This window comes from Strix aluco, chromosome 11 (assembly GCF_031877795.1).
Source record: "Strix aluco isolate bStrAlu1 chromosome 11, bStrAlu1.hap1, whole genome shotgun sequence".
Taxonomy (NCBI): Eukaryota; Metazoa; Chordata; class Aves; order Strigiformes; family Strigidae; genus Strix; species Strix aluco.
In genome coordinates, this window is record NC_133941.1 from 20,185,080 (window position 1) to 20,207,720 (window position 22,641).

General features: G+C 40.2%; 1 protein-coding gene across 5 annotated transcripts in view; it reads left to right on the top strand.

Moving 5' to 3' along the window:
* Window positions 1–22,641, top strand: part of IPPK (inositol-pentakisphosphate 2-kinase) — a 49,784-nt gene that overhangs the window by 19,929 nt on the left and 7,214 nt on the right. For 4 of the 5 annotated variants that reach the window (XM_074836583.1, XM_074836582.1, XM_074836581.1 and 1 more), the window contains 8 exons: window positions 9,057–9,104; window positions 14,589–14,684; window positions 15,478–15,544; window positions 19,223–19,344; window positions 19,760–19,849; window positions 20,417–20,475; window positions 20,902–20,974; window positions 21,994–22,273. In XM_074836583.1, coding sequence (XP_074692684.1) covers window positions 9,057–9,104; window positions 14,589–14,684; window positions 15,478–15,544; window positions 19,223–19,344; window positions 19,760–19,849; window positions 20,417–20,475; window positions 20,902–20,974; window positions 21,994–22,273 — 835 coding nt within the window. Of the gene's footprint in view, window positions 1–687; window positions 3,580–9,056; window positions 9,105–14,588; window positions 14,685–15,477; window positions 15,545–19,222; window positions 19,345–19,759; window positions 19,850–20,416; window positions 20,476–20,901; window positions 20,975–21,993; window positions 22,274–22,641 lie in introns of those variants that run through there. The other variant, XM_074836584.1, reaches the window with a different exon arrangement.

Genomic DNA, 22,641 nt, shown 5'->3' on the forward strand with positions numbered 1-22,641 from the left:
TTTTTTCCTTAATGTCTGTGGAATAGTGAATTAACATCTATGAATGTCTCAATTTCAAGGAAATAGAGAACATATTGCTGATTCCTGCACTAAAGAGTCTTCAGGTAGGGGAAAAATACTGAAAAACTAGTCACTGTTCCTTGTGGGTATAAATACAGTAGCTTATTAACAATGGCCTTCTCTGAATATTGTTTTGATTTAAAATATGGCCCAAGTTATGGTTGGTGTCTCAGTTCTTTCACAGTAAGACATTATCAGAAAAGGTGTAAGATGCAACTTGTATTTATTGAATCTTTTTAGACTAATTGGAAAGGCATAGTTTTGGTAAGACTTGAACTTAAATGTTTTTGTATCATTGAGGAGATTCTTCTGTTTAAATTTCAAACCTATGCTAATTCTTATTTCTGATGGATTTCATGCTCTGGATGTATCCAAAAGATTTACCAAGGGTATGTGATGTAACAGAGAGAGAAGTTTTGCTTCTGATTCTATAGAATTTTCTGGAGGAAGCAAAACTTAAATGTGAGCTGGGCTGAGTTCCCAGCATGAACTTTAATGGGGTTTAAGGGCCTTTAAAACTTCTTCTGGTTTTTTGCTAGGTTTTAGGGCATTTCTTTGACCTGGTTTCTCCAGCATTGTGTTCTTTTGAGGGTACACATATCTAAACATTGTCTAGCAAAAAACCCATACCTGCACACCCTTTGCTTGCTTAGTAGGAGGACAAGAGAACAGATTGATGACTAAGCATAATATATTGCTTTGTTCCTTCTTTCTAGTTGTAATTGCTTTTTAATTTTTAAAAAATATTTATTTATTGTAAGCAAGTAGATGAGCTTCTGCCTAAATTTACTGAAGCAAGCAGCTATAAAAACCAGTTGAAAAGCAAGTATGTGATCAGGGTGTGTCATCGGTGTAAAAGAAAGGAAGAGATGTCCGCCTTGCTGTAAACAACAATTAAGTTTTTAGGAACAGGACAGATCCCCCGTTTGCGTTGGAATTCAGGACCCTTTGTGGCACCTGTATGAAACTGTGTTTCCTTGTGTTAACCTTGATTAACTGACATTTAAATACGCATCTATGGTCACTGGAAAAAAAAAAGGGAGATAGTTTTGTATCTGTTTGTATTTGGTTCTTTGGCTAAACTGGTATAACTGCAATTGTAGGTGTCATAACTAATTGGACTAACTCTACTTGAGTACAATCTACAAAGCTTTTATTGTAAACGAAGAATTAATAGTTGGAAGCACTTCCAGTTCTGTGGATTAGCTGCAAAACTTTATTTGACCCGAAAAAAAGTCAACAGCTTAAGTCAACATCTATACAGAATTTTAATTCCGTGTTGGGATTTCAATTCCATATTGCACTAGTGCACTTAAATTTACTTCTTCCTTGGCTTTACCAGGTTTCTGCACTGAAAGGATGCTCTGAATGCAGAGCAGTTTAGTAGTATCTTCCATAAAGTGAAAGGGAAGGTGGCACTGGGTAGCAGGGCAGAATGTTGAGAGGAGAAGGAGCAGAAAGGCAGCAATTAAAACTTTTCTTACCATATTAGTGCCTTAGGTTCTGTAGATGCAGTTGAGAAAATGTAGCATGTGTGTGGAAGGAGATGAGAGACAGAAACACTGCGAATCTTAGGTCTGATATGACAGTGATCTTCAACCATAGCAGCAGCAACGCCACTCTCCTCTTAATCCCCCCAGAATACTTTTTTTCAGGTGTCGTCTTATTTTTCTAATATTAGAGTGCTGGAACAGACTTGACTTCTGATGACTTTCTTTGGAAATTCAAATCTGCTTTATGCCTATTTGTTTTTTTTTCTTTTTTTTGAGTGACTTTCCAGAATGCGGAAGGCTATATGCAATGAAAATGTAAAACGAGTCCCGGTTTTGCAGATAAGCTCAGGAGGTAGTTATCCTTTATTAAAAACAGTCTTGTTTTTTTCTGTTTGGGTTCTGTGCTAGCTCAGACTCCAATGAGTTTCTTTTTGCAGTTGATGAGATCAAGTCATTATCCAAAAATCATTTATTTTGTCTGCTACAAGTGTTTGGGAAATGCAGTGATGGTGGAGTTCCTAAGACTACGCTTTGTCTTTTCTGTGCTGTACACGTATCTTCCCCCGGTTGACAGCAGTGGTGGGTTGGTTGCTTTGGTGAAAGTAACCTGGCCGACCCATAAGCTGACCCATAAGGAGTGGTCAGCCTAATAGCCTATTTTAGTCACTCCTTTGGTTCTTTCCTCCCTTCCAACCTTTCAGTGGCTGTTTTCTTTGCCTCAGTGTGTTATTTCTGAGATGCACAATAACCATGTTCTGGCCTCCTGGTTTTGCTCAAGAAGGAGCAGAGACACTGCATTCGATTGAACAGTTGCCCAAGATTTGCTTAGGTTTCTTCCAGCTGAGGCGTTCAGGATGCTTGGAATTACTAATTTGTTCCAACTCTTCATTTTATTACTTTGTTCTAATCCTTCTTATTGTTTTGACTTTTTATTTTCTTCCCTCCCTGTTAATGTTTTCCTGAAACACCTTGTTTCCCCAACATAACCGCAGCTGACTAGGCAGCTTAATGCTGGAAAGTGTATGTTGCTGGTAGGTGGAGGTTTAGAGCAGTTTAAAGGAAGGAAGCTTAGTACATGTTTTCATGTTCTTGTTGGTGTAACTCCCCTGTTTGCCAGATGGATGAGGGCTTTGATACTGTTAACTGTTAAGGACCAGGGGTTTTTTCATGCTTGTTTTTAACAGCTAGGATGTCAGGGCCATCTACCATGTTACCCAGACTGTAGCAGTGTATGCTGAGGGCTGGGCATCACTAGATTTATTCGTTCTGTTCTCTCTCCGGTATGTGTTTCTGCTTAGTACCAGTGGGTGTATCACCTGATATCGTTTCAGGTACTGTGATTAGGTGGCTTAGCTGAAGGGCAAACATTTCCTTCTCAGTCACGGCTAGTGCAATAATAAAATTCTCTTGGAATTGGTACCATCTGCATATTGCAAGATTATACAAAGCTTAGCTGTAAAGTGAAACCCGAGTTAGTGCTTAAATATCGTGGGAACCTAGATCATAACCAAACAGGAAAAAAAGCGGAATAAGTACCTGAAGTCTGATGCAAGCCGTGAGCTCTGTGATGAAGAAAACAAGTATCATGGTGGTGTTTGCTTCCAAATTACTGTTTAACGTACTGAATGGTGTCAAGCCAGGTGCTATGCCAGAAATTCTTTATTCACATAAAGAGATAGATTGTTCTTAAGGGACTCCTGTGCTAAATAAAATAGTATTGTTCCAATTTTTGAATGCCTCCTTGCACTTTGTGTGAGCAATTGCTAAACTTCCTCCATACTGGCAGGAAATGTAGCTTTCCTCACTTTGTTTTGTGTGATCTTATCCACCTTATGCAGAACAAAACTGAGTTGGAAAACAACACTTGTATACAATGTTACTATGTGTACTTCATTCAAAGCTGCAAATTTGTCCAGTGCTTCGTTTGTTTTCCTTCCCACATCCCTCCACATTGCACTGACACCCTGGATGCAGACAGCCTGGATGAGGAGACCTTTAAAAATGCCTTGTGTTGAGTATCATAAAGGTAAGCTTTGACTGAAGTGCCTGGGCAGCGTGGTGGGCATCTTTTTACTGAGTTTTATTAGTTTTCAGAAGAAGGAACTCTCCTCTGTGCAGCTGTCTTTTCTGAGATGTGAAGATGACACCTCTTTGTCCATTTGCCTCCTTCCCAGAAATTGTATTTTCTGAATAGAAGAACATTGCTTTCTGTTTAAATCCCTCAAACTAGAGTTCCTACTATTGAAGGAGTTGTGGAATGTAAATTTGGAATAAAAAAATGTCAGAATAATATTTTTAGTTGGCATACACTGCATGCAGCTCCAATGTGCTACTGCAGAAAGAGCTAAATATCAGCAAAATAGTTCCGTAGTTCATATTTAGTACTATTGAAACTGTCATTAATTAGTATTTGCATATGACTGCTTTCAAGAGGGCCTGAAGAGCAGTTTAGTGTAATTTAACCCCTCTCCCTCCCTTTGATTGAAATTTAGATAGAATGCACTTTTTGTAGGTGTCATTGCTGTGCGCTGTCGTAAATCCGCGAAGATTAGGTTGCCTTGAATAACTACAGTGGTGGTAGAAGTTTTGGCACACTTAGAGCTGCATTTGGCACATTCTTGATAGCACTTTAGATTCAGCAAAAGGCAATGAATTAAACAACCAGTTTTTACTGTATAAAGAAATTCAGGAGCCTTTACAGGCACCATTCTCTCTAAGTAGTTGACTTCATATCTGTATCTCCTTAGGTAGAAGTTGGTGGTGGTGTGTGTAATCGGTTGCAACAAATAGTATAGTAATAATTGTAGGGAAGGATTTGTTAGCAGTCTTTGAGAGTGTTCCCCCCCCAACATTTACAATTGGAAGCTCGTGACTTTTATATAGGCAACTTTAAAACAAATGTGAGTTTTCTTGTTCTGCATGTATGTCACATGCCTTTTCAAAATAAACATACTGACGACAGAGTATAGTAGACAGGTAGGTAACTTTGTGATGTAACATTGCATATAGTGCTTACAAAAATACTGGTGAGGTTTTAGATACTAGAATTTATGAGACTCTGTGGAGTGAGGGAGGTGACTGATGTGGGAGGAGGGGTGAATTTCCTTCTGGGACTTAAAAAGTTGCTTTCCAGAGTGCCTTGGTTTCTACCAGTGGATCTTGCGTATGTGAACACAAGCTGGTAATCAACTAGATAAGAATCTTTTCTAGTTATGCTGGGCAGTTGCAGAACTAGGTGTTAGAGTAACGCTTTGCCTCTAGATGAAAACAGTTAATGCATGCTGTTTAGAATAATAATAGAGTAATAACAAATGACGTGAACCTACTTATTTGGGAAAGCAGAAGCTGAAGTGATGTTTCCCAGGCTTTGTTTGGACAGGCTAATTCTTCATATTTCCGTACAGAAACTTTTTTTAAAACCATGTGAGTTGAGGTGGTAACAGCAGAAGGAAAATGCACATCTTTCTGTACTTCTTAATAATTTTATTAGCATTTGAGCTTGTTTTTATACAAATTTTCCTGTTTCTTTCACTGGCAGATTTCACTTACACAGATTTAGTTAATAATTTAGCAAGAGACGGAAACTGGAAAAAACCTCAGTGGTGCAAATGAGGTTTTTCTCTGAAGGGGAACACTATCAAGACTATAGAGTTGCCCCAATTGTGTTTAACTTCTGAAAACTCTCCAGTTCAGGAGGTCTGCATGGTAGCTTTCTCTTAGGACAGTGAAGTTTAGAAGACATTTTTGGAAAATATAAGGCCGATATCAACCATCAAGCTGTAAAGAAATAGATGTAAGCTTTTATCCTGGTTTCATGATGCTACTGTCTAATCCGAAGTACCTGGATTGATGCCAGTTGTATTTTGGCCTAACTAGCAAGGATTACTTTGGGTTTGGATTTCACTAAGTAAGATTAAAATAATAGCTGTAGTAACTTTTTTGGAGAAGAAAAATTCTTGCAGATAACCTCTTGGGGCCCAAGACCAGCAAACTGTTTTTTCCCCAGATAGATTAGGGCAGGAGTTGTGTGAGTACACATCCGTGTTTCTGTGATGCCAGTGATTTCTTTGTGTACGTTTTTGCAGCCCCTCCCTCAGCTTCTTGTCTCCTTATTGGCAACCATTAACTTTCAGTTATGATTTAACCCAAACACCTGTTTCATGATGGGGTGCTAAAGAAGTGTTTGCCTTTCTTGGTGGGACCATAAGCTTAAGGCTGGAGTCTCAAAAGGCTGTGGCTTGAGGTAGTGCTTCTCCAGAACATAGGCTCTTGATTACATCATCTCGGCAGCCGAGTCACTGATGTGTTTTGGGAGACACAAGTTTCAGTATCCTTGTTGCTATTGTTTGTTTTGAGTTGTCCATAACAATTGGAAATGGTTTTGTTGTAGCCCTTGTATGGTCCTGGATGCCAGCAAGAGAGTTGTTTGTTACCTGTTATCAAACTGCTGTGCTCTCATGTGAGAGTCGCACTTAAATTCTTTACTTGGAGAATAGGAGCAGTCATGTTTGATATTCTGATAGTTTGGGGTTTTTTAATAGTCTTTTGTCACTAACTGGATACTGAACATACTTGCAGAGAAAGGGCTGCAGGATTTAAAAAAAAATTGTAGACAGAATTCTTCCTTTGAATTCACTCTTTTTCTAGCTTGTCCTGCTTCAAAAGATGTGAAGCCTCTTAACGTTTCATGTGTTACCTTTGCCTACCCCCATGTATTGTTTCTTTTTTTGCCTCTGCTTGATTTTGCCGTCTGTTTTTTTTTCATCTTTTTTACTGTATGGGACTATTATCCAGTTAGCACTTTGGTAGTACTAGTGCATTGATGGAAGTGGAAGGGCTTACAGAGGTGTATGTAGAGAATGAAACTTAGGGAGCGTTAAGACCTAGTTGATCTGATTCTCCAAGTGCTAAAGAAGTAGTGACAACCTCTTAAGAAATCTGTTCTCTTCTGGATTTGGGCCATTCTTTTGCAGGCAGATAAGCACGTTACATCTTTGGTGTTCAATCTGTAAATATAAAAAAAATCTAAAGCATTTAAGATAAGTGACAAAAGCCTCATGGCAACAACTGCCCACAATATTTCCAAGTAAAGAATCAGTTAAGTGAATCAGTAATGCAATAGCATGAAAAATGTGGGCCAATATTTTAAGTTGTAATAATTCTGAAGCAGTTGGCATCTTTGACATGTGATGGGTTAACCTTTGTGCTGTGGCAGTGTTTTTGTATAACTGTGTATTGAATTGCACAAAGGGATGGAGCTTGCTGAAAACTCCCTCCAAAAAAGAAAAAAGTGTTTTGTGGGGTTTTTATGTTTTGGTTTTATTTTTTTTTTACTCTGGTCATCTAATAATAGCCTTACTAAGGCATAGTGCGGCTGACTGGTTGAAGTGCCTCTGTGACTGAAAAGTTTTGTTTGAACTTTGCTCTGTTCCCTTTTGACATCTTTAGACAAGCGGTGTGTTCCTCTTTATCATATATAGTTTTGGTCATTTTATCCTAGCACGCCTCTTCAGAAATGATTTGGTAATGAATGAATACTCTAGTGAGTCCTGTGAGAGCAATTGGATTTTCCAGAGCAGTGGTTGGAAGCTTGTTGGCTGGGAACTGATTAATAGATATTTATCTACAACACCCTTGAAATACTACGGAATCAAGTTTCTGAATTGATTAGAAGTGATGGTCAGATCACTCTGTCACTGATCCACTTGCTTAGGAATATTTAAAGCGGGGGATCCAAACAGCTGAAACACTGTAAAAATAACATACTGCATACATGGAGCGTACAGGCTCATCAGACCTGACCTCTGTTATCCACATGTAGGTCATAGTGGGAGAAAAAGAGCAAGTGTCACCCAACAATCTGTCAAATCCAGGTGATTATAATGAGTGTTCAGTTTATCTAGTTGTTGTGACACTCATGCTGTTTAGATCTTGCAGGACAAGTTGAATCAAAATTCACCAAAGTATCTTTTTACCTGAGAGTGTTTTCCAGATGTGGGTGAACTATGAGATGCTGGCTTGAGACTTTTTAGATATTGAAAGGGCTGTTTCTGGGTTTCACTAGCAATGTCTGAATCTGGATCTTGATTTGTTAGTATTTTGGATTACATATTGTTGTCTGTTTTGCTTTTCTCCTCCTGCTCTTTCTCTACATGTTAGTAATCAAAGATAACTGCAGTTCTCTCCCACTCAGCACTGTCCAGAGACAGCTTTCAGCCCTGAAATATGGAATGTATGAAATATGGAATGTGCTGTCGTGTTATGGGAGATCTTTTAATGGCAAGTCATTTGGTAGGGAAAAAGTTTAAATTCTATAAACATGAAGTGTAACTATGACATTTTGTCTGCATTATTTTTGTCAGGGAATCTGAGTGTTAGTACTTTTTTTAGTAGTGCTTTAAATAGAATGTAATCCTTTTCAGTGTGTCTAGAAAAGGTCCAAGTGGAGACACTGAGCGACTGAGAGGTAACTCCAGAAGACAGCCATTTGTCTCTCCCACTCTGGTGCCCAATTTTTATCCACATTTTACCTGAATAGGCTGAAGTACCTCAATGGGAGTAAATGTCTTGAGGATGAGATATTTAGACTGACAATGTGAGTCAGGGCTATGTGTTGCCTTGCCTAGTAAGGCTGCAGGTTCATTAATACTATGTCAAAATTTGATTTTAATATAAAAAGTCTATTTACCAAGTGTAATGGTTAATTTCAGCAAGGTTTTATTGAGAGAAAGATACTTCAGGTGACTTGTGTGAATGAGGACAACTGCCTTAATAGGCCTAGGGAGAAAGGCCTGATTTACTTAAGTAATTTACAAAATATTTTTATCTGAACTCAAAGGCTGAGGATGTTTTTAGAATTTGTGTACTTTGAAAATATGAAGGTTTTTGAATTGTTATAAAATTTGATAGAAACTGTAAAAATGACAAAAATGAGTAAATTTTTTTTAAAGGTAAAATATTTGTTAAACCTGCTGCATTTGTCCCTGTGTTATATATTTACTTTTTGGAAGTTCAGAAGTAGCAGATCTTGGTGTTTATAAGTAGAGTTCTGTAGCTACTGCTGGTAACTGATAAGTGTCTCCTTAATGTTTTGTAATGCTGTGCTGATACTGTAAGCAGATGGTATCCAAGTGGGTCTTCCATTTATTTTTTTCCCAGAGGCCTTTGGCACAAAAATGGTAGGGTGTTTTTCTATTTGTTTGTTTGATACTGTGTGTTACCAGACCTTCAGAGCAGTGCTATAAGCTAAGGGAGTATTTCCCCTATTATACTTGGTGACTGGAAGTGCAGAGTGGCTGCCTTCTTAAAGTGATAGCAAATCTGGGAACAGACAGGGATGTATTTGATTTCAAGTTGAGTGAAATAACCACCTAAAATGCCTAGGTTGTTGTTTTTACTTAATTTCTCAGATGAGGTAGATTGGGGAATCAGACAATTGTGCTGTTCAGAAATTGTAATGTACTTAAATGCTAATGAAACCATATTCTTTCCTGTCTTTTTTAGCGCTGTGTGGTGCTGCGGTTTTTGAAGTCCCCCCCAAACCAGAATAAGGTAAGATTCCACATGCACTGTTGATAAAAGCCCCCAGGTAAGCTAATAACTGGTCTGAGGAGAAACAGGAAACCCATGACAGAACTGTGACTGATAGGAGTAAGAATAAGGGAGTGTTATGAAATGTGCCTGTGTTTCAGGCATTCTGGCAACAGGAGGAAATTTGAGGTCCTCTTGCGTTACTAAGATTACGTGACTGCTGATACCAAGACCTTTGTGCGGGACAGATTGTAAGGCTGCAATGTGTAGAAGGTACGGCTTTGTATAAGGATAGCTGGTAACTGAGAATGCATTAATGTTGCATATCAACGCAGGAGAGAGAGGGGATGTTGAGGAAGAAGTGACAGTTTGATTGACTGTTGCTGGGTGGGGCAGAAGAGGAACAGCACAGGAGTGGTGTCACGATAAAGGTCTGCTGTTGACTACCTATTCAGTAGCTAAAAAGCCATGGGATTGGGGAAAAAATATGAAATATTCACAGAATAGCCTTTGCAGCGAGTGATTTTAGTGTGCTGTCTGTTGCGAGAAGAACATGGCAGGACACAGTCTGCTGTTTTTTTGGACTCTGGCAGAAGGTTTTTCTGCTTGAGAAGGAACTGGAGTGATTTAGTTTGAATTGCTTTAACAGGGATTGAAAAATCATCAGGAACCAAAGGTGGAGGGTAATAATGAAGTATCAACATAGTGCTTCAAGGAAAAAAAAAAAAAAAGAGCCCAAGAGGCAGGAGCTCAAATTCTGCTATTTCCTCAACCTCGTGAGTAGTCTTTAGGGTGTGTTACCCGGGAGGTACAGGGAAGAGCTCCTGAGCCACAGCTTTGTAAGGTTCAGTGACAGACTGTTCTGATGAGAAAGGAACCTAAAAAGCATTATGGCTATACTGAGAGCTGGTAGGGGAAATGCTTCATTTTGGAAAAAAGAAGCAAGGATGAATGTAAAGTAAATGTATAGGAAGGGCGTTTTCCTTTAAATCAGGAAGATGAATGTGAAATGCATTCAGTTTAACAAGGGACAAAAGGGCAGAAGTTTCTAAAGTAGATCAGAGGAAAGCAGAGGAAGGTAAAACCCATAAACACAGTGTATGTATGAGTTATCTGATGGCCTTTCTGCTACTGTTTTACTTGAAAAAAAGCCTGGTAAAACCAGTGTGATTCAAGTAAGTTTTTGATCTACTTATAGTGGCAGGATTTCAAAAATATACCCTGTGCTTCTTTAGTAGTCCAAGATAATAATGTTTAGATGTTTTAGGAGAAGAAGGAAGAACCCAGTGGATGGGAAGAAAGGAAGACAGTGCCTATCTCAATTTTTAATACAGCAGGGGAGAATTAGACCACAAGTTAAGGTAAAAAGTCAGTCTATTGCCATTTATTTAAGAATAAAAAACACTGAGTGCCAGCTTTTTTCTTTTTTTTTTTTTTTTAAAAAGTCCAAAGACATTGTTGCATAGTAGTTGTTTTTAAAAATTTGACAAAGTATGCTGAAGTCACAAAGGAAGGCAGGAAGTGACATTTCACAGTTACCCACCATGGCGTTGGAGCTGATAATACTTCTGTGGACTGCTTTGGCATGCATACGGTTTTTTGGATTGGGATAGCAAAACACAAGAAGAAAAATCTCCTGGGCGTGATGTTCTGTTAATAGTTGAACACTGGTCAGGATCTTGAATGGTTTTTTTCATTGCTTAATCAGACTAGTAAAATTGCTCGGAGTCTTACCAAGCAGAGAGATAGATTGCAGTAGGTATTCCTGTGGGCTGTAGCTGATGAAGCACCAAGAGTTTGATTTTTTAGAAACTGAACAAAACTTCCAGTCTGAGTTGCCTCAGACAGACACACTTCTCTTCTTACTATTGTAACACCAAAAAGGCTGTTTGTGGATGCAGGCAGTGGCAGAGCGTTCCTCTGAAAGCGTTTTAAACAGTGTCTCTCTGAGTTCACGCTCCGGATTGATAAGTGCACACTACCAGAGCAAACTCCCCTGTTACATTTTGAGGAGAGCTGGATTGTGGCCAGGTCCAGTGTTCTGCATTTGCCTTGTATTGGGATTGTGTGGAGTTTGTGGTATGCAATTCCTTTTGGCTTTGCCCTCTGAATAGAAGATTACGTAATTTGAATACATTTATTCTGGTGATTGAATTCTTTAAAGGATCGCTTTTTCTTGGAGCAGAACGGAAGACTAAATATTTTATCTTCAGATCTATAAACAAGTCCTGGAGAACCAGTTTTGGGACAAATCTGGACATAGCAACATGACAGCTGTAGAGGAGAAAATGTTTTTTAGGTGTAATCTGTATTCCTGACCAGTACAAGATGATTTAGGATATAAAGTGTTATATATCTGTGCATGACGTTGTAGCTCATCCAATATAAACAACTCTGAAAGTAGCAGTTAAAGCAAAATAAGTAAAATGCGTACTGAAATTGGGATGTGGACAAATGCGTCTCAGTCTCTTCTGCTTAACTCCTTTGGGAAAGGTAAAGGAGTCTGGATGCTGCTTTGTATTTCTACTGTTTGGTTATGGATTTGGGACTAGATAATCTAGTAGTTAAACAAGGTGGGGTTATTGCAAATTGTAATGTTATTGTTACAATTCATTGTTCTAATGAAAAATAATAATGTAACTAGGGTTTGCATTTCTTGAGGAGAAAGTTAAATGTCAGGCCTTCTGGAAAGATTTTAATTGCATACTGATAATTTTAGTATCTTAATCTTGTGCATGAATGAATTTTTTACCTTTTTATTGTATATACCCTATTTGATGAGTTTTAGTGTTTTGCTAACTGAGCTGGCAGTAAGGATGGGCCTTCAAAAGCTTTTCATCTTAGTGTTTTTTTAATGTTCAGAGGTAGCCTCCAGTAGCCTGTTAGTTGTTTTTTGTTTGGAGTATATCAAATATACTTGCTCTTAAAAGGAGGTTTTGCTCTTAAAAGCTTGATATATAATTTTAAAGTTGCATTGATCTTTTTAACTGATGAGTCTTTCCTTGTAGTAGTAGCAGTGAATGTCCAAATTTTCTGAAACGCTTATTTCCCAATATGTATGTGTGTATACCTATACATATATTTGTATGTGTTTTTAAAAAAAAAAAAAAAAGGCTGTGGGTACTGTGTACATCAGCAAACCTGGTCAGAATAATCTGTAAGTGAAAATTAGCTGAGATTTCTGTTACTGTACATTCCTTCTCACCATGAGATGTAACATTCCTTCTCACTGTTTGGAATTCGGGTAAGTTAAGGAAAAGGTTATGTTGTCATTAAAAGGGCAGAAAGCTGTATATAAACTGAAGTTTTTGCTATATAGTATTGCTCAGAATTGTGGTTTCCCACTTCATCAGGAGAGGAAGATACTGTACCTGTTGATGTTTTAAATTGCCGGGTGGTTTCCCCTCTGCAAAACAACTACTTCTTCCCTGGCCTGGAACAAATGAAACGGAAGGGAAACTGGTACAGGGTGTTTGCAGGCTGCTGGGGGCAGAGCAGAGGGGCGGGGAGCAGGGCTTTCCCGGTGGTGGTGGCCTCTGCCCTCTGAGGGCGAAGGGAGGGAGCTCGGGCAGCCCCCTCTGATGGATCTTGGCGTGTTCAGCACTAGTGATGGGGGCACTGGCCTTCCTGGGAAGCGCAGATTGAGCAACGCTGCTGTGAAATAGCCTTTTGCATACCCATGTGGGTGGCCTGCTCGCACATCTTGTTGCCCATTAATTATTTTTTCTTAAATACACTTCTTCAGACCAGATGACTGCAATTGAGAAAGTTATTCGAGCATTATAGTGTGTGTTTTGTTCTAAGACTCAAGCAGTGGAAGATTGCCTGTTGTGAAGGGACTCCAAGCTTATTTTGGCTCTCTTAAAAGGATTCAGGGAGAGCCATTCTGAGAAACAACTCCACATACAATATGCCAAGCATTTTAAAGGATAAGTGCTGTACTGACCTTTATAGAATGATGGAAATGCTGTGTAAGTGCTTTGGAAATATTGTGTTTTTCCTACTTGCTGCAAAGGACTGGGTTTTTTGGTTAGTGCTTTGCGTACTGAAGTAACTGTAGTACAGGATGTTACTGAAGGAAGTGTGTGGTGACGTGTAGTACTGTAGTAACCTTTCTGTAAAGCATTATTGCATGTTGCATAAAGCATTATTGCATGTTGCAGTATTGTGTATTGCTGCTTCAGTCTGGAAAATGAATCCTAGAGGAAGAATATTAAACTTGCTAAGGTAGTCTTAGCAGACCTGTGTCACAAACTAATCTTCCTTAGTCCCACACAACTTGTGTAAGTTCATTAGGTAACAAACCCTTCTGGTGGGGAAAAAAAATCTGCCTATTGTGATGATATTATAAAACAAAGTTAGTAAGATTGCCTGGTTAGTGACAATTTCCTTTTACCTATAAACATTTTTAATTTGGGTTAGATGTGGTCTTTCCTCCTTTCTCTAGACTTTGTCATTATCTGAATGTTGTCCTCTAGCATTTTATTTTCTCTTACTCTTTTTTTTTTTTTTTTTTTTCCTCCTCATGTTCTTTTTCCTCTTTGATTTTCTAACTTGGACATGAGTTTTGCCCTTTCTCTTCCTCCACTGTTACTTCATCCCAAGAGTAAATCTATGTGGTTCAGTGCTTTATAGTGTACAGTGGTAGGCGAAGTAGTGTTTTTCCAGAAAAGCTTTGTGTTACAAAAGGACACAGGAGCTTGGAGATTGTCTTATCGTAACAATAAAATACTGTGCAGAGAACCAGAGTGTGCTGGAGTGCTGGGAATGGGATAATGGTGTTGTAAAGCTGCTCTGCTGCCTCTTTAATGAGCAGAAGTCTGTTAAAGTCAGACTGTGCTCATGGTGCTGTCCTGCTTCCAGTACTCATTTAGCTTCATTTCCATCTAGCTTGGCATTTTTGTCTTGTAGAAGAACTTTGGTGTTTCCTTACAGACACATAACATAGAATTAATGGAGGATGACATTATAGTAAGACTTCCCATTGTCTGGGGCAGGATTTAGGAGAGATGGCAAAATCTGTACCAGTTCCTTCAGAGGTTTGTGATGTGGCTCAGTCTTTGCAGCCATTCTCTTCCACATCTGCAGGTGATGTATTTTATAACGCTCAGAGCCTCTCCTGCACTTCTCCTGTTGGTAAGAAGCGGTGCTGTGCATCTCTTCTGACTATTCGAGTTCTTTGAGCTGTTATAAGAGTGACAGTCAAAGACAGAGTAGATCTTGAGTCATCTCCCCCTCTTCCTCCTTTTTAATTTCCTCTGTTCTTTTTACCCTGAAACTTAAGAAGAAGAATCGTCTCTTCTGACTGTTTTCCTGGTTATCCCAACCTCTCAGGCAGCAGTAGGGAAGCAAAGGTAGCACACGTTTCGTGTGTCTGTTTAATTTCAGCGTGCACCAAACTCAGTAGAGCAATTAAGCTACTTTGCTAAGTCATTCACTAGTATGTGTTCTTGAGTGTTGTTTATCATTATTTCATAGTTAAATTACCATGGTTCTGTCTTCCAGACTTCAGAGGAAATACTACACCATCTGCAAAACATCGTAGACTTTGGAAAACATGTCATGAAGCAGTTCTTTGGGGAGAACTATGTTCACCACGGGGTAAGTGTCTTAAAATAAATGGCTTATGCATTGTAAACACTGAAGTGTTCTGGGGACCACTGAATGGCAGTAAAGGAATTTATAGGGTTTGCAGATATTCCTGAGTAAGATACACACACACACAAGGAGCATTTGGATCAGACCAGAGGTCCTGCTCTGTGCTGATGAGGTGATTATTTCAAGGAAATAACGAGAAGAGTGACCACGTCTTTGCTCTGTATAAGGCGAGAGGTATGAGAGAGATTTCTAGACTAACTGCAAAACAAGGGGAGAGATCTGGTTCATGTGAAGTGTGTAGGTTTCTGTGCAGTCAGAGGTACCCTTTTTCCTTGTGGCTCACCCTGTTCTTCAGGGCAGCCAGATCTGGTTAACTGAACCTCAGATACCGGAGTGGAAAAGTTACAGCTTTTCCTGGAACTTGAGTGACATGGTTCTGCCTTGGAAGGGTGGGATGTGAGACACGGGACAGGGTGAAATGGGACTTTTTCATTTGTGAAAAGGACAAAATGATGCAGGTTTCTTCATGCACATTAAACTTCCACTGAAAATGCTCTTTCTTGTGCATTTATTTAAATTAGGTCTTGGTTTTCATAGCAGAGTAAGTATTGTGCGTGATTGCAGGTACAGGTCTTGTTATGAATGATTAATATTAGTTAATCAGTGGGAGAAGCTGCTGTCTGTGCAGTCTAGTATGCCTCTGTTAACATCTACTGAACTTCAGTATTTTGTTTTAACATCCTCAAACTGGATATTAATTTTTGTGTTGAAATATGTTTTCTTTTTCTTTTATTAGGAAATCATTCAACTGCCTTTAGACTTCGTAAGACAGCTCTGTTTAAAAATTCAGCCAGAGAGGCCAGGTAAGTGCCAGGGATAGCACTAAAAGGGGGGCCTTCCTCAAGCTGTAGAGCATTTTGCTTTATTATAAAGTAAAAAAGCATCATACCTCAGAAAACGAGGAAGCTTTTTAATATTCAGACAGTGACAAGTTGAAAATTTGTTTGAAAAAATGCGTGTGTTCTAGAATTGAAAGTTGCATCCGATATTAGTTTCATCAAATCGGGGAAAGGGATCCCCTGTAAGCCTGTGTGTGTTAATTCTTGAATAAGCTTTCACCTTGCTGTGAAGTCCTTTACAAGGGTCAGTGAGGAGGTGGAAGATGTGTCCTGAAATAATTGTTTCAGTTCCATCAGTTTCTTCTCCTGGCCTGTGCAGCAGAGCTTTGGAAGGAAGATAGTTTCAGAAACTCCACGCTAAATTCTCTTGTTTTCAGTGTTAGTGTTTCACTTGGGGCTAAGCCTCTCACATCTTACAAGTCAGCACTGGAGCAGTGTGCCACTTCATGGTCCAGCTTGTCACGTCGCTTCCCTGATAGCCGGGCACGTGTCATTGCGAGGGGTGGCAGCGTTACAGCCTGTGCTGCCTTAAAGTTTAACGAGCATCTCTGGGATATGGGCTGTGCTTGATTTCTGCCAGCTCTTGCACGGTGCTCTGGGGTCCCTATCCAGAGATGAAGTGCTAGTACATTTTTCTAGGCCCCTTGGACAGGGTGGGGATTGAAGGGGACAAGTGTGCGAGGGAAGGGTGCACTGACCTTGTGCAACCTTTTGGAACATGCTGCAAGACTCGAAGCTTGGCAATCTCTGATGCATTCAGTGTGGAGTGCCACAGAATTTGGTGTCGTCATTTCATCTACCTGGACTTGTGCAAAGCATTTGACACTGTCCCACACGACACCCTTGTGTCTCTAAATTGGAGAGACATGGGTTTGATGGATGGACCACTTGGTGGATAAGGAATTGGCTCAATGGTCTCACTCAAAGAGTTACAGTCAATGGCTCCATGTCCAAGTGGAGAGCAGTGACGAGCGCCGTTCCTCAGGGGTCAGGATTGGGACTGGCACTGTTTAACATCTTTGTTGGTGACGTGGCCAGTGGGACTGAGCCAACAACACCAAGCTGTGTGGTGCGGGCGACACGCTGGAGGGCAGGGATGTGCCATTCAGAGGGACCTGGACAGGCTGGAGAGGTGGGACCATGTGAACCTCATGGAGTTCAACAAGGCCAAGTGCAAGGTCCTGCACATGGGTCAGGGCAATCCCAAGCACAAATCCAGGCTGGGCGAGGAGTGGATTGAGAGCAGCCATGAGGAGGAGGACTTGGGGGTAATAGTGGATGGAAAACTGACCATGAGCCACCAGTGTGCACTTGCAGCCCAGAAAGCCAACCGTGTCCCGGGCTGCATCAAGAGAAGTGTGGCCAGCAGGTCGAGGGAGGGGATTGTCCCCCTCTACTCTGCTCTTGAGAGACCCCCCCTGCAGTGCTGTGTCCAGCTCTGGGGGCACCAACATCAGAAGGGCACAGACCTGCTCAAGCAGGTCCAGAGGAGGCCACAAAGATGCTCAGGGGGCTGGAGCACCTCCCCTGTGAGGACAGGCTGAGAGAGTTGGGGGTGTTCAGCCTGGAGAAGTCTCCAGGGAGACCTCAGAGCAGCCTCCCAGTACTTAAAGGGGCTACAGGAAAGGGGGGAGGGACTCTTTATCAGGGGGTATAGGGATAGGACAAGGGGTAACGCCTTTAAACTGAAAGAGGGTAGATTTAGGTTAGATGTAAGGAAGAATTCTTTACTGTGAGGGTGGAGAGACACTGGCACAGGTTGCCCAGAGCAGCTGTGGCTGCCCCGACCCTGGAAGGGTTCAAGGCCAGGTTGGACGGGGCTTTGAGCAACCTGGGCTGGTGGAAGGTGTCCCTGCCCATGGCAGGGGGATGGGACTAGATGAGCTTTAAGGTCCCTTCCAACCCAAACCATTCTGTGGTTCTTAGCAACACTTGGGTGCATCATTCTTCAGTATGGCTAAAAGTACAGTGAGGTGTGAGCCTAAAATGGGCAAAGAGAAGATGTCCCTCATGGTTTGTTCCATCTTCTGTTCTCAAATGTTCTTGTTTCTGCTTTAGCAACATACCTTGTGGTATTAAATCAGACTACTGTAGCCAGAACTTTGGATGCCTTTGATCCAGGAAAAAATTGAATTAATTTACATATAATGAGCACAGGACACTCCATTGCAGACTTCTCCTTACCTTTTTGAGAAACAGTTCCACAGTACCAGAAACCAGCAAGGAAAGTAACAAAATCAGTGATGCTGTGGTAGAAGGGAATGATAGAATTTAGTTTTATTTCTTAAAGCTAGATTTTGTGTGTCTGCAGCTCCTGGGGATTTCATCAGAGGAAGAAATGTGGTTGTGAGGAGCTGTCCGAGTGCTTTACAACAGCAAATCTCACTCTTCATTTTTAGCAGGAATTTTTTTTAAACCTTGAGGAAAGAATTTCCTTTAATATTACCTTTCACATAAGCCTGTCTAACTTACAAAGGAACTTCTCTAATACTTCAGATTTCTGGGTCTGTCTGATTTGGCCAGTGGCTTTCAGCTGAATGTGGATGTACTTTTGTTTAAGTTTAGAAAAAGAAAACAAACCGCAGCATTTTGTTGGAGAAAGAAGGTGGTTTCTTGCTCATCCTAGTGAAGTACAGCATGTAATTGCAGGCTGATGCCTAATGAGGCTTCAGTTTCTGAGATTATTTTTTATTTCAGTTGCAATATATTTTTCAGAGTGGACATTTTTCTTAGCAATGGAAACTATAACAGAACATATGTGTTCTGAATGTCTCCCTAGAGGAACACAGATACTTGAAAATCTAGGAGTGTATGTTCTTGTTAAATTTGAATTAAAATCTAGCAGACCTTTGTCTGTCCCAAAGGATGCCTGTGGAGGGAGGATATTTAAAGGCTTTATCTACATAAGGTGTCTTAATTTGAAACCATTTTGCTACTTTGTTTCTTCTCAGGATTGTTAATCCGGACTATATTAAAAAACGCTTTTTTTAAAAGTGGTTTTTAGCAGAGGAAATTCTTACTCTAAGTTGTGAGCTTGAGAGGGAAGCTCACTTTTGTTCTTTCCATGGTCCTTTTCACCTCTTTATTATTTTGATGTAAACACGAGCAGCTAGGAGGAGACCACGTACAGACTGAGGGGTTGAGCGAAGCCACTTGCAGGTTCTGTTTAGATTTACACTTTTTCCTGAACAGTTTATGATATTCCTGCCAGTTTTCACAGGTTGCTCTTGACCGAGAGGTGGTAGTTCGGGGTAGTTCACGCAGTTTCAGTAAGCAAACATGAGATGGCATTTTTGAATGCAGGAGTAAGGCTCTTTACCCCTTGTCAGGCAATTGAAGGTGTTCCCTTGCTGCTTCAGGCCTCTCTCTCTCTTGGGCAGAGCTGGCAGCCGGCCACTCAGAGCAGCTCTGGAGACTCTCTGTGTGCTCGTGGCGGTTTTGAGGAAACGGAATAAAGGGTTTTGATAATGGGGAGGGCAAATTTATGCAAGTGCATAATTGGCTAAAGCCTGCTGAACTGTGTCCTTTCTAAGTTTGTTCCCACCCCCCCCGTCTGGTGAACGAGGTAACTACAGAGTAAAATAAACATCCACGCACCTGATTTTCTTGTCTGTGTTGGTTTTTATTTGTTGTTCTCCTCAGAGTCTCGCTGTGATAAAGATATGGACACTCTCAGTGGTTACGCAATGTGCCTTCCTAATCTTACCAGGCTGCAGACCTATCGTTTCGTGGAACACCGGCCAATCCTCTGCATAGAGATTAAGGTACTGACTAGGAGAAGATCCTTTGGGGGGTTTTGTTTGCATTTTTTTAAGTACATAGTGACCAGAGCAGTTTCCAAGGAGTGCAGCAGTGGGATAAGGCAGAGCTCACCGCTTTCACTGTGACCCATAGGGTGAAATACCCCCCTCCCTTTTCTGGTTCCTGATCTTTCAAAACTTGGGAAATTCCCAGGTATTACGAGGATTTTTTGTAGGCCACGGCAGCTTAGTGTGTCCTTCTTTCTTAAGTGAGGACACTAAAATAATTGGGAATAATATACAGCTTTCAAGTGTTGGATAGTGACTTTTTAAAAATCTTATTTTCCTATAATTGGGAAGATTTGCATATTGTGTGCCCTTCTATTTCTATAAAGAAATACATTTATAAATATAATCTTTGTTTGTTTGTTTATTTTAGCCAAAGTGTGGCTTCATTCCTTTTTCCAGCCATGTTTCACAGGAGATAAAGCACAAGGTGTGTCGTTACTGTATGCATCAGCATCTAAAGGTAAACTTTATTTTTCTAAGTCATCCTGCTTTCCTTTGACTGTACGGTACTTTATTTGCTATTCCAGTCATGCTTTCCTGTTGAAACTTGCTTAAATCCCTGGTATGACTAAAGATATGCATCTGAGTTGCTGGGTGTGAATCTCTTTAGTGAGAGAGGGAACAAGTTCTGTGGGAAGCTGGAAGCAAACAAATACAATATTAGCCTTTGAGAACTATTAATGCTGTTGATTGGGTGAACACTGATGTCAAATTTCCTTTCAAGAACAGCTCACCGGATGCACGGTGGATTCCGTAACTTGTAACAGCGTGTATCACACCCGGAATTCATTTGACTAATGTCCATTCTGTGTCTGAAATGGTGTAACTGTGCCTTTAATGTGACCTTTTGAGTGACTTGAGCTAAATATGACTAGGAAGAGCCATAGTAGTCATGCATTTTACATTCAAAGGGTTTTAAATGTCACGGGACTTTTGAAGAGAGGATATTAGTGCCACACAGCTGACTATTAACAGAGTAGTTATTCCAGTAAGAGTGATTAACAGCAGTGGTGTGGGTTTTCAACAGGTAGCGAACGGAAAATGGAAGCGACCAAGTAAATATTGCCCGTTGGATCTCTTCTCAGGGTAAGGAAGAACTTGATTCTGTGGTTTTGCCAAAAAATTTGTGTTACAGATTTCTCTCAGATGACTTTGATTTTCACTGTAGTGTTAAGGATGATCAGTGTCTGCTTGTCTTGACTTTGACAGTGACTATTTCTGGTGCCATATACCTCATTACACCTATTTCAGGAATCAGAGTCGCTTATTAGTGTGCCAGTGCCTTTTGCTACATAACATTAAACCTGAGAGCTGTGTAGTTTACTCAGATTAGAAGTTCCATTTGCGAGTAGTCACTCTGTCTTTGCAGTGACTTCAGCACCAGTAACACACTTAATGGGTGTGTTCGCTTCAGGTGCTCGGTTCTGATTCCGCAGAACCCTCCGGGCAGGGCTGTAAACATCTAAAGCCTGTGATAAAACATTCTTGGATTATTTTTTTTTTCCCCACTAGAAATAAACAGAGAATGCACTTTGCTTTGAAGAGCTTATTACAGGAGGCACAGAACAACTTGAAAATATTTAAGGTAAACAATCAAATCTCTCTGCTTGCTTTTCTTGCCTTGGATTTTAAACAATTTGACTTCAGCATCTGAACAGTCAAGATCCTCCTTCAAACCTACTTGATTAGCACCGTCACTATTGGACTCCACCAAAAGAAGAAAACAGGAAAATTCTCAGGTAGATTTCAAGTTAGGACAGGAAAGTAATAGTTTCCCAAAACTAATTAGTCTGAAAGAATTGCCAGGGAACAACTAATAGAAAAGGACTTTTAAAGATGACCAAAGTTATAAAACTTTATGTGCTTCTTCAGGAGGAAGAAGATTGAGAACTTTGCATGTTGCTGCAAATATATATTTTTTTTAAATTACTGTTACAGTCAGTATTCGTGCAGGCCAAATGCACAGCGTGCCTCACTGAGGAAGTAAAAAGTGACGTGTTCTATGGCATTAATATAGGAAAAATATAAAGCAGTAACTGATGGCTTATGCAGGTTTTCAGATTAATTCTAGGAAGTACGATTCTTTACAACTTATTTCCAGTATTAAACCAGCTATTTGAGTTACTTAAACTTGTATGAACTGTCCTATTTTATTTATTCTGTTAGTACAGGTAACTATCACAACTTTTCTGTCCCTTTTTATAGCCTTCTGTTTTCCAGTCTGGCTTTTCAAAGAAGGTTGTTTCACATGGTGCTTTTTCACTATTGATATTATTCAGAAAGAAGCAATAGGAAAATATTCTAAGTATCAGTTCACTTTTATTGTTGTGATTACTTACAGTTGATGAAGTTGGGAAAGTAGCACTTGATTTAAATGGGCTTTTTGGTCCTGATTCAAAGGTGGTTACCTGTGGTGTCTGATTAAACTTAAGAGGGCAAATTTGTAAGAGGCTGGGAATGTGTGTATTTGCGTGCAGACTGTTAAACTAATCCACTTTTCTGTGCTATGTGTCTTAAAATATTAAATCTGATGCTTTGATTAACTAAGTATGAATAACTGGATTTCAGGAAGTGCCCAAATCTTTTTTTTTTTCTCATTTGCAGAATGGGGAACTAATTTATGGCTGTAAAGATGACCAGGACTGTGTCTCTGACTGGAACGAACTTGCTTGTCACTTAAAACCCTTCTTTTTCCCTTCCAATGGGTTGGTCAGTGGGCCACACTGTACAAGGACAATAGTTAAAGAACTGATCCATGTTATAACTATGACGCTACTAAGTAGTACTGATGCCTGCAGGGCAGGTGATATGAAGACAGTTCCCATTTCACAAGGAAGAAGCTACTGTGAAGCAAGTGCTTTTAATAAGGAGCTAGTAAGAAATGGTAAGAAATAATTTCTTGAGCACTGTCAATAATTAACTGGTATCACGTAACAGTTCAGATCCTTGCCTCCTGTTTGCTGTTTAATACCGATGTGAGAACAGAAACAGTGGAGTTTGTGACATTTAGAGAATGAGTTCTGAGGCGCATAACTAGGTAATTGTTTTTTGTACGACCCTGTAGTGAGCCCTTCTGGCACTGTGCCTACCGACAGGGATAGAAGTAAATTCAGAAGGTGGTAGAGAAAAAATGGAAGAAAATAGCAGTTGGAGCTGATAACCATCGTAGGTATTTCAAACGAGGGGGGAATTTTTATGTTGTATGCGATGAAGTCTGGCTGCTTTGGTTGGTTTGTACCATGGCCCCTCTTT